The sequence below is a fragment of the Poromitra crassiceps genome (assembly GCF_964638095.1).
Source record: "Poromitra crassiceps genome assembly, chromosome: 10".
NCBI classification, from domain to species: Eukaryota; Metazoa; Chordata; class Actinopteri; order Beryciformes; family Melamphaidae; genus Poromitra; species Poromitra crassiceps.
In genome coordinates this window covers 12,430,770-12,443,041 of record NC_139631.1, presented here as the reverse complement: position 1 = coordinate 12,443,041, position 12,272 = coordinate 12,430,770, and the positions used below count along the sequence as shown (strand labels likewise).

The window sequence follows — 12,272 nt, the reverse complement described above, 5'->3', positions numbered from 1 at the left end:
TGGCTCGCTCCTCGTCAGAGGAGCAACCTACACATAATAATACTTCCATGGGAGCCACCCTACAGCTCCAGGGAGAGGAGAGGCACATCGTGATTTTTAAATGCGTGTTTCACAAACCCGATCGCGGAAGTTCTTTGTATGCACATCAAACACATTTAATATATGTATAATATATATGTATGCTCATGTTTTTGTATCTGTTGGGGAGCTATTTTTGACTAATTTTACCACATTCATGGGTCATGGGAACAAACAGGACGCGGAAATGTCTGTCCCCGCTGGCCACGCTGCCAGCAGACAGTCCATACGGGTATTCTGCTAGTATATAGAATTTAGTTATATATTTAAGTAGAGTATTCATATTTTAGTGTAAAACCTGCAAGCAGCTCTTGACTCTGAGAAGACATAATATATTTCAGTTTCTGAATCACATAGGCCTGGTTAGAAAACATACTTATCTGCTGCCAGGCAATTACAGGAGCTGAGTGAAAATGTCTTATCTTCCCGTTCCCTGCATGAAGTCCTTCAGTCAGGTTCCTAACGGTCAATTGGAATTGACACTTGTTTTGGTAACAGCCAACTTTTGTTTGAGTGCCTACGCCAAGATCGCTGTGTGTACTGTAGCAACCACACTGAATAGAAAATGACTGGGAAGAGATTTCAGTGACAATACTTGTTCTCAGCCAGGCATGCTAAGGGCAGAACAGAGCAGATTGCTGTATTATTGCAAATGTACAAAAGGAGCTCTATGTTGACCCACTATTAATATTAGGTGGACTTGAAAACATCCAGAGAATAAATACCACATCCTCTCGTAAAGAGAGAAGCAGGGAGTGTATTTAAAAAAGAAAAAAGACAACAACAACAACAACAACAACAACAGTAGCATCAAGCCAACCCCTTTTTTCTGTCTCTGCATAGACTGTATGTCACGGTCTCCATCTATGTGGAGTTTGCATGTTGTCCCCGTGCTCACCTGGGTTTCCTCCAGACGTTCTAAATTAAATGAAATTTCAGTATTACCAAGTTGCAATTATTCATTGTGGAAACTAAAATGATCATGTACAATTATACATTATTAATTGTGGCACCGTAGATGTGCCAACGCGCTTCACGAGTCACTCTTTACTGAGTTTGAATGCTCCATTTCTCTTCCTACATGATGGCACTGAGCTCAACCAGGCGAGTCTCGCTGATGCCTTCACAGAGCTGGATAACAAATGATGTTTCCGCCCGTCAGCGGGACAGGCACCTTTCTGAGAGAATGCACTGAAAAAGGTGTTGAAAAGATGTTGTATTCGCTGAAGGTTTAGCAGGTTAACTGGAGTCCAACATTTGCAGGGAAACATAGCCACAGGGCACACAGGCTACACATTTATCCATAAAGAACTTTCTATTACCTGAGAAGCCTTGGCTAAAGAACCTCCTGTGCAATATGTTCCAGCTGCTGAAGAGGAAGTGAGCATGACAGGAACCAATCATCTGTGTCTGAAGGCTAAATCTGAGGTCTGACATGCAGTTTAGCTACTGTCACCCCGCTAACTGGCAGTGATTTATTGGAGCGAAGGCATTTTTTTTTTTTTTCAAATTGATTGTCAGAGATATTGCTAAAAGGACTGGCACTGCTGTATGCGACAGCTACACAAGTTTCAAACCTACTTTGAAGGTGTAGAATTTGTTGTTTTTATATTTGTATTGATCGGGAACGGACTCAAATTATATATGTATTTTGAGTCACCTAAGAATTTGAACGTTTCGGGACGGCCCGGTGGCTCACTGGGTTCGGCGCGTACCATGTCAGGCTCAGTCCCTCTCGCAGCAACTCGCAGGTTCGAATCCGGCCTCCGGTCATTTGCTGCATGTCCTCCCCTCTCCCTCTCCCATAGAGACACTGCATGAAATAGGCCACGCCCATCACGGGGGAAAAGCTCCGTTCATTTCCACACACCAGCGTTATTTTCCTTGAATTAAACATGGCTAAAAGCTGTTGTGTGGTGGGCTGCCCAGACAACAAATGTAAAAAAATCGCCAGTTAAAGTTTTTTTGTACTCCTGAGCAAAACAAGGAAGCCATTGAGAATTGGCGAGAAGATAAATGTGGATCTAGCTGTCAAGGAAGTAAGTTGGAGTGTTCATCTTCCGTATATACAATCTTTTTGTGCAACACGCAACCATGCACGTGACATAGGAGAACGCCAGGATTGGAGGGGGGGTTTCTGTTTTCCCCCCTCTTGGGCGTGGCTTCTGAATGATGACGCGTTACGCAGTGTCTCTATCCTTCATATCTCTCTCTACACACTACAGTATGTCTGTCAAAAAATAAAGCAGAAAAAAAGCAGAAAAAATAAGTGTTGTGACTGTAGGCCACACAGTCAGGAGGAAGTCCTTATTTATCGTCCTCTAGCGGTTTTCAGCCACCAAGTCCTTTATTATCACTACTAACTGTGGCCTAGAGTGGGCATTTTTACTCTGATCATTGATGTTTGGTATAGCTGGTATAACTTGTTTCAACTTGATGCTCTGTGACAAGTTACCTAACTTCCCTTCAGTATAATATCTATCAATATTTCCTCTGTTCCTGTTTGACTGTTAAATGTCAGGAGTCAGGACAGAATACTCCCTGCTAGTCTACTGTACCAAGTAAGTTATGAAGCAAGTGATCAAGTACTGTAAAAATAAATCTACATGTAAGACAAGTAATCAAGTAAAGAGAGAGAATATAGCACACTAGCAAGTGACAGGCTACATGTAAGCCTAACTGCAGCTGTCCTCATTCATTTCCACTGCACAGTAAGCTGCACTATTTGGTCAGTGATTGAAGTGGCCTGTCCCCACCAGTAATGGCACTGATTAGTAAATGTCCTACTCAGAGTAGAACTACATGCTGTCCATGGGAGATAGTGTGTATAATAAGAAATACGCAGCGTGGACATACTCTGAAGGAAATATATCAAAGTGGAATCTGTAGTGATGTGTTTATTTGTGCTGACAGAAAGAGATGTATTAATTCACTTTCTTTAGCCTATTTCCCTGCAGGGTCACAGGGGGCTGAAGCCTATCCCAGCATGCATTGGGCAAAAAGAAAACAGGAAAGCACCCTGGGCAGCAGGGCTAACACAGACACACACAAACCCACATTCATACCTATGATCAATTTAGGGTTTAGGGTTCTGTGCTGTGGACCACAGCACAGAACCAGGACAGCCAATCAGACCCATTGGTCAGGCAGGCAGGGTTTTTTTTCGGGCCAAAATGGCGACGGCGTTGCAATAGTTTTGACTCTTGCCTTCAATACTCTTTGACTGAACTATCGCAGTTATTTCAGCCCCGCGTTTGTTTGTGGTCTTTTTGTGTCCGTGATTGATTGATTTTTGTTTGGGATTTAATCACGGTATTTTACTTTACTGTTGAAAATAAATGAAGACACGGTTCATCTTTGTACAGTGCACACATGCACACTAGCAGCAACAGCTGATGTGTTGATCACACTGCGTGCGTGTGCATGCCGTCACGCTTACCTGCGTGTGGCTTCCTCAGGTGTGAGGACCTGGGCTCGTGGCGGCCCCAGCAGCTGGCTCTCCCTCCTTCCTGAGCGGAGAGTGCGTTCCTCGCCCTCCTGTCCGTCTGCTCCGGGTTGGAGTGGCACGCCTCGCTCTCACTCGTCGTCTCTGTGTGGTATCCCGTCTTCCTCTCCTCCGCCGAGTCCTTCCTCTCCTCCGCTGACACCTCGTCCTCCTGCGCTTCCTGTCTCTCCTCTTCCCTCTCCTTCCTCTCTTCCGCTGATTGTTGCGGCGGGGGGAGGCAGGGCACAGCTGTCTCGGGCTCCGAGAGGGAAACAGCCGTTTCGTAGTCTGTGTTGTTGGCTGTGCTGGTCTCGGGGAGTAAGGGTTTGTCGGCACTGGACTGGGCTGGAGTGAAGAACACCTGGGGAGGAGAAGACGTTTTGTGGAATGTGTTGAAAAACAGGAAATGCATCACAGGCATTTTTGAACCAATCAAATGAAACCACAACTGCCAACTGTGTGGAGAAAGGAAAGGTTCCCAGTAAGGCAAAATGTTAGAAATATAAAGGGGAGGAGTTCCCAAGGCAAAGTGTTAGAAATGTATAGGTTAGAATAGTCATATTGATGGACACATGTGCACAAACATGCATTTTTCTCTCATATTTTTACTTTTAACTGTCATAGCACTTAACTTTATTGTGGTACATGTAGTGTTATTCTTACAGTAGTCATTTTTGTGTTTTTCTGAGTGCCCAGAATTGAACTGCCCCTCGGGGATAAATGAAGTTGACTGAATTGACTTGAATATTTGATGACTAAATGTGATATTTTTTCACTTCCATTCACTGAGCCTCCCCTGAAACTGTTTGGAGCCCACCTGGTGAGGCCCGCCTCCCACTTTGAAAACCTAGAAATCCAACAGACACTGTAAGAATAAAGATAGGCTCAGGTGAAAAGAAAAAAGTTGACCTGGGAGGTAGAGACAGCCACGCTGAAGATCTCTGGAGCAGGTGGAGTGTTAGGGGGAGCAGGGTCAGTCGCCTGCCCAGGGACAGAGGTAGGTCCTGGGGCTACACCCGATCCAGGGCTGGGGGCTGGCAGGGCATCCACCTCTGACACAGAATCCTCTGTGATGGGGATAAACTCTGAAGGGGTGATGACTGTGGTCCGGTCCTCTGATATCATAGGGGACTGGAGTGAGCTCTCACCCCCGGCGCCGAGCACCTCCCCGGGCCACGACCCCGGGGTGAGCTCCCCTGCGCCTGGAGTGACAGTGGTGGAGGTGGGGGGCTCCAGATTCACCTCGGGAGGTCGGTGATGATCAGAGGTCCGGGAGAAACGGTGGTGAGCCGAGAAAGATTTGGGCAGCAGCTGCTTCTTCTGGCGCGTCGAGCGTTTGTTGTTACTCCCACCGCTGTAGTCATCAAGGAAACCAGAGTCGTCGCCCTCATTGGTCCCTGAGCTGCTGATGCAGTTGATGAACACATTCCGATTGGTCGTGGAGGAGGAAGAGGTAGCCTTCTCAAAATCCTCGGTCTGAGAGCGTGCGAGTTTCTTTTGCTTGTGGCTGCCGAACCCAAACGAGTGGCGAGTCTTGGTGCGTCTGCTACCATCGCTGAGCCCTGTCGACGACGACGTTACCGTCTGTTGGTTGTTCCCGTTGGCGTCCGTGGGCGTGGTCTGTGTCAGTGGAGGTGTGAGGTTTAGGTTGATCGGCTGGACACGTGGCTCGCTGTGCCGTTTGACCGCGAAACCGAGCGACGGAGTGCGAAAGAGGCTCCGGCGTTTCCCGGTGCTGCCGGAGGAGGAGTTGGTGCTGGAGGGAGACGAGGTGTGGACGCCATTCCCCACGCCGCCTGAAGAGGGCGAGGAGGGCAGCGAGTCCTGCCGCTTACTGCTGCTGCGGCGGAAGATGGGCAGGCGAGAGACCAGTGTGGAACGCCGTGAGCTGGATTCACCCATCTAGCATCTGAAGCAGGGGGGCACTCTGAGGCTGAAGCAGGGGGGCACTCTGAGGCTGAAGCAGGGGGGCACTCTGAGGGAGGAAACATACAGTCAGTATTACACCTTTACAAACACATTTACATTTAGAAAATTCGCGTTTTTACGATTACGTTAGCGATGGGGTATTTGTTAATTGTGACATTGGGAGGCGTGCGGGTAGTGTAGCGGTAGATTCCCTGCCTACCAACAACATGAGGGTCGCAGGTTCGCGCCCCCTGTGTTACCTCCGGCTTGGTCGGGCGTCCATACAGGCACAATTGGCTGTGTATGCGGGTGAGTGGGAAGCCGGAATGAGGGTACATGTATGTGTCCTGGTCGCTGCACTAGCGCCTCCTCTGGTCGGTCGGCGCACCTGGAACTGGTGGGAATAGCGTGATCCTCCCACGTGCTACTACGTCCTGCCAGCGAAGCTCCCCGCTGTTGGGTGAAAAGAAGCGGCTGGCAACTGCACATGTATCGGAGGAAGCATGTGTGTGCTGCCAGATCGTGTCACGTGTTGGATTATTCCTATTTAGGCATGGTGTTTTGTGATGAAAATGTATCAGTCCCTGCAAAAAGGTAGCCAAAATTTTACTGGTTAAGATTTTGAAAATGAAACGAAATATGTATATCAATGACAATATTTAGATTTTCCACGGTTAAAAGTGTTGATCGACTCATACCTACTGTAGAATACTAAAAATGCTTAGTGGAGGTGCAGGCCTGTATCTGGTCTACATGAATAAAGATCATACAGATAATGTTTGGATGTAAATTTCTTATTTGTTCAAGCTGTGCTCTTGACCCTACATTCTAGGAACCTGTGGCATAGCCCACTGATGAAGAAACATCACCATTACACTTTCACTTCCAACATAAGGTGGTGAGACAACATGATCTGTGTCCAACAATCTCCTAATCAAAAGGAAAAATGCACTGACATACCGACCAAGCTGATGCCACAGACGCACTGTAGCGTGGTGTAGCGTAGGTGTGGTAAATCTGATGTAGAGAAGGTCTGTGCTGCATGTGATTACTCTATGTGTAGGTTTTTGTGTACTCTAGGTATGAGACATAGAGGCTTGATATCGATTTAACATGCCACATTCCACTGAGATAGAACTGGCCCAGAGAGAGAGAGAGAGAGAGAGAGAGAGAGAGAGAGAGAGAGAGAGAGAGAGAGAGAGAGAGAAGACAGACAGAGAGAGAGAGAGAGAGAGAGACAGAGAGAGAAAGATAGAGAGAGATAGGGACAGAGAGTGTTAGAGGGACATTAGCATATAGTGCTGATTCTGATCTCCTAACCTGCAGCTTGTGTAGGCTACTAACAGTTGTAGTTAAAGTTACCTGAGAGTGGCTTCAACTCGTTTGACACAAATGTATTTTGAGGCCCAGAAATGGAGGAGGAGATTATTGAAATGGATCACTCCCATTGCTTTACTAAACCAAAAAAAAGCATAATTGGAAATGATATTAAATAGCCAGAGGGAGCGCATCCTAGCTTCTCACCCAAAGCCATGGCACAACAGGCAGGGAGAAATTGAGAGAGGGACCTATCCATTTGAGAATTACTCGTGATTTAGACTTAAGAGGATGAAATCGAAATGAATTATAGGTTGCAAATTATAACTGTATTATAACTTATGATACCTGAAAGCTCAAGTCGGACCAAGGGGAGTCCTGTCATACCCATATTTACAAAACTCTTCATTTCCTGGCCTCTGGCTCAACTACAATGGGAATATTGCATCTCAAACTGTTTATTGAACATGTAATTGTGCATACTGTATGCAAGCTACATCGTGTTTTGTATATACTGGAAATATTGCACGCTCATTTCTAGCACGCCTCGCAGCTCAATATCGGGGGGGATCCTTATATAGGCTATAAGGCTAGTGTGCTACAGTAGTGATATCAAGCACATCGTCCAGCCCTCATGTCTTTTGTATTATTACAGTATATCATGTCATTCTGTGAGCCGTTGAAGTGTTTTGTATCCACTCTCCTCTGTGTGTGTATTAAGCTTTGAATAACAGCCATTGTAGCAGTGGCTTACTGGTGTGTGTCACCGCCTTGAAAGTACATTTTATTTCAAGTTCTAAGCTGACCTGCTGTGGTTCCTCCTATGATGTGGTTCTTATGGTTCTATAGCGACAGAAAAAAAAACAACGAGCTCTACAGTAGCGACTAAGTAAACAGTGATACAAGGCAAGCAAGCATATCAAAAAGCTGTTGCACTTTGCTCTGTACTGGATGTCTTCTAGTCGTCTGTACCAGGCATTAGCCAAACCAGGTTTAACCTATTGAACCATTCAATGAGTTTACTTTTCACCCAACCCAACACACCTCAATCTGCTGCTGACCTGGCCACAACCACGGTACTAAATGCATTGAATTTAGACCTGCCAGATTGAGAAGAGGTAAACAAGTAATTAGTCAGATTAAACCAGATTAAGAACACCTCTATTCTTTACTTGACGAGATCAATGAGCAGCAGCAACAGAGAAACACCTCCTTTTGTGCCATCATGGCCTGTCAAGCCTAGTGAGCAGTAAAGTGCAGGAGGCGTACAGGCTGACATGGGTGAAACTGACCAACATACATTGTATTTCATGTAGATTATGTATTGGCCATGGCGGCGGCTATCACTAAAACACAATCTGGCCAGCAAAAAGACACGATCAATGAGAGTAGTAAAGTACAGGCCACCTCACAGGAGGTCTGCTGGGTCACTGCCTTCCCAAACAGCTTCATGAGTTGCTAAACAAGGGCACTCTTCACACTGGTCAACACTGCTTAGTGCTCTGTCACTGCAGTGTTGACCAGTGTTGTGAGCACTACCTGTGTCACAGAGGTAAGGTAACAGTCACTTCCCCTCACGTCCACTTCCCTTTGCTTTGTACTCCAGTTAGCGATGTTGCCGCTGTATTGAATAGCTAAGTGCAAAGCCAACACGATTTGATTTTGCTGAGAGTATATGCCTGACTTCCATTTTGATGTAGGAATAAATTAATTCAAAGTGGACGAGAACGTATGCATTAAGGCTTTGTAGATACTTGCAGGTATCTGGGTGTTTCAACTTTCATTTCAGGGAGGTTTCAGTCGTTTTGCAACTCGCAAATGTAAACATTTACAACGTGCCAAAACCATAGAATGGTTATTATTATAGGAATGTTCTTCATATTGACGGTGCAAAATCAGAAGTGCTGATGGAACTGAAAAGTGGCTATAGAGGCTTTGCAGTTACGTCAGAAATGACCCAACAACAGGTTTAGCCTGATAGGCACGTCATGTTAATGTGTTTAAGATGACCTTTTGGGGCATTTTCGCCTTCATTAGCATTACTGGAGAGAGGGGGAAGACATGTGACAAAAGTCCCAAGCTGGATTTTAACACAGGATGTTGGGTTTAATGGTGCCCTAAACTGAGCCACCACCAGGAAGTTTGGGAATATAATCAGATATTAGATCAGCTAATTGCTGCCAATAACTGTGGACCTCCAATGTGGCTCTGTGTTGCTTCACCTAAAAGGCCCTTTTCACAGCAACCGTTTTGAGGTGGTGAATCCGGAAGTAAAGCAGGTGTTAATAAACTAAACCAGTGGATTCATTCATTTATACTTTTTGTTTTATGCAGTGTGCAGGAGTCTACTTGAGAGTCTGGCAAACGAGACTAGAGTCTGCTCTACTCTACAGCACAATCTCTGTGTGTACTGTGTGGCAGGAGCTCAAACCTCAAAATGGTTTACAAGCCGTTTCCGAAACCAACTCCATGGTCGCTGATTGTGAGACATTCTTAAAATGGAGATGTGACGTGTTTTTATTAAGGATATGAAAACATTTTTCAAAACATCACAGATGGCTAGTGATGGCTTGTATGAATCATACTACAGTTCCCATTTGGAAAATCAAAACCAATCTGTTATGTTGTATTCAATTCCATGCTCCCATAATGACCACACCATATGCTAAATAAATAGCTATTCCCCATCAGATTAGCTAGAAGTATTTTATTCCTGTGCTGCCGTGTGGTTTGTGATGACTTATCAACCCACCCTGCAGCCTGAGTGAGCCCACACTAGTTATATAATAACTGTGAAGGCTACTGCATGGGTCCGCCTTCCCATCTCTGTGCAATTTGACATTCACACAGTATAGACTACTTCCCTGCCAGTTTGAAAGCACAAAGAATGAAAGGTGTGTATGGGGTGTGAGTGACGCCCCGGGTGTTTCCTATGTGACAGGTTATGCATATGATACTTATAACAACAAGCTTTCATTACATGCATGGCCTCATGCCACAGAACTACACTGTATTGCTGTAATTACAGTAGCACTACACTGACACCAATGTAATGGCTAGCTTGTGCATCATCTCATTTATACAAGCTTTCACAGTTTCAAACATACAGTACTATGTAGCAAAGTATCTTTACCTAACTTAGACCCCAATATACACTGTAAGCCTGAATATCTGCTTTGGGTGGCATTTGCTTTCCTACGTGGAGGTAGCTGTATCCAAGGCACACATGCGACTGAGGCTCATGTGTAGTCCACTTGCATTGATATAAAATCCATTCAATAAAATGGGTCAAATCTAAATATTTTCAATCATGTCAGGTGTAACATAACTGCTAAACTCTTCCATACAGGCCAAGGCACGTGGTCAACAACCAACTGTAGAGCTGCACTACACCTTTTCAACCAGAGGCCAAAATAAGAATTTTTTAGTCTCTCACCTTCGGCCTGGCCGCCCAAGACCGATGAAGACATTGGCACTCGTATCGCAAGACAGCCCAGTATAGGCTAAAAACCCTCAGCTAATATAAACTACACGTTGTAAAATGAATCTCAAATTGACATGCACATGGACAGGTGGAAATGTGTTAACAGGGAAAGCATTAGGCTACATTAACTGTCAGATGAACAAAAATGATAAACACATACAATAAATAACAACCATCAATACAGCGATATAACTCCACAGTGCATCAGACAGACAAAGCATCACTAAACTCTCCAAACTCTGCTAGCATGATATCAGCTACACAATAGATGGCTCACAATATTGCTATGTGCCCCACACATCTAAACTCAGTTTACCTTTAGAGACCAACATACTATTCAGGATTTAAATTCATTGTAGTGTGTAGCCTACATCATATTAAATAGTGTCAAACAGATGTAGTAAGTACTAGTAGGTTGTATAAGATAGGGTATTGTAAGAAAATAAAAATACATTAACTCATTACTGGAAATATATGTATTTCTAATGCTAGGGTTAGGGTGATATATTGTAATAACATGATGTTACCTGACTGGCGGTTAGGCTATAGGCTAGTTTACCTAGCTTCACACTTCCCACTACATCACATCACATCATCACATCAATTAACACCAAATGAAATCACCATGATTATATAGTGATTGGGCCCTACTCGCTACTGTATTAGGCGTGTATTAGCTACTGCTACTACAGTCATATCGTTAAAGTAACAAACTATTCAATAGGCCTGTTATGCTGTTTTGTATTCGCTCCACGAACGAGCTAGCTAGTCATCAGATTATAACACGCTGTAGTTAGCATCAGATGTGAAATGCATGTATTCTAACCAGTGGCAGCAGCTGTCAAAACGAAACGTCAACAACGCTTAACAAGCCTGCCGTGTGCCGACCTTAACATCCAGCCTAGCAGCAGTGCGATTCGGTAATGACTCGTGGAGAGATTCGCCGATTTAATCATTTGGCTTTAATTATAGGACGACAACAAAAAGCCAGTGAAATGTGTCGCCGCCTCGACTCTCTGTCTTAATGAAGCTGCAAAGGTCACCGGTGTTCAGAGGAAACACCGGCGGCAGGCAGTTCAGCTGGGCTGCTGCTGCTAACACACACAGCACAGCCTACCTACAGTAACCTACCTTCAACGGAATCAATCCCAGTGTCTTTAGCCAGGCTGCTAAATCCGCACAAAAAGAGCTGGATATCTTCGCTTTGTGGTCACACGAATTATTACAGCCAAATATGCGGATTGTGTGGAATTTGCAAGGGTATTCAAATCGCCTAGGAATAGCAGCCTGTTTTGGACTGACGCCAATATCACACCTCCGTGACGTGGAATGTCTTCCCTCTTCCGTGTTGCACAGCGCGCACAGCGTGACGTCTCTCCTCCTCGCCTCTCCTCTCCTCCCTCCCTCCCATCATCCCCTGACAACCAACAGCATCCTTTAGCTTTAGCAGGTGGATGGGCGGCCAGGCCCGCCTATCAGATGTCTCTCTCCGCAACTATCGTTGGAAAATATTGCTTGCTTGGCAGGCATGACAGCAGATGTGGTTATCATGCAGTGCATGGCACTCATCAATCAAAAATGGTGTGTTGGGTCATTTTGCCATTCACATTGCATGTCTAAAGTAAGCTGGTTTTAGTTTCTTAAAATGTATCAGTAGGCTACATTCCTAAATTAGGTGCAATCAATTTAATTTCACATCAATATTTTTAAGCCTAATACTCGGTTTACTTGTATACTTATTCTGTTCACATGCCTTACTTTTGTACAATCTTGCACAGATCATGGTGGTTTTGCAGGCTAACTAGAGGCAGTTTTAAATTCAACCCCTCATCCAAGACAGACTTAATTCAGTCTTCTTCTTTTGTCTCCAGTGAGAAGCCACATTGTCTTTAGCTCTCATCAAAGGAGTAATTCAAGGCTAGAGAAATGGCATCCAATTTCAGCAAAGTGCTATTGATTAAGGTATGACCTCTCTTAGGGTTACGCTACATGGGTTTACAT

At 44.9% G+C, this 12,272-nt stretch overlaps 1 protein-coding gene across 1 annotated transcript in view; it reads right to left on the bottom strand.

Annotated features, from left to right (window-relative positions):
- Positions 1-11,463, bottom strand: part of ccser1 (coiled-coil serine-rich protein 1) — a gene marked incomplete at its 3' end in the record, with an annotated part of 170,535 nt that extends 159,072 nt beyond the window's left edge. Inside the window, exons 1-3 of the mRNA XM_083645277.1 lie at positions 11,403-11,463; positions 4,472-5,513; positions 3,518-3,923 (exon numbers count right to left, since the gene is read on the bottom strand). Coding sequence (XP_083501403.1) covers positions 3,518-3,923; positions 4,472-5,464 — 1,399 coding nt within the window. The 5' untranslated portion in view covers positions 5,465-5,513; positions 11,403-11,463. The remainder of the gene's footprint in view (positions 1-3,517; positions 3,924-4,471; positions 5,514-11,402) is intronic.
- Between the last annotated feature and the right edge of the window lie 809 nt (positions 11,464-12,272).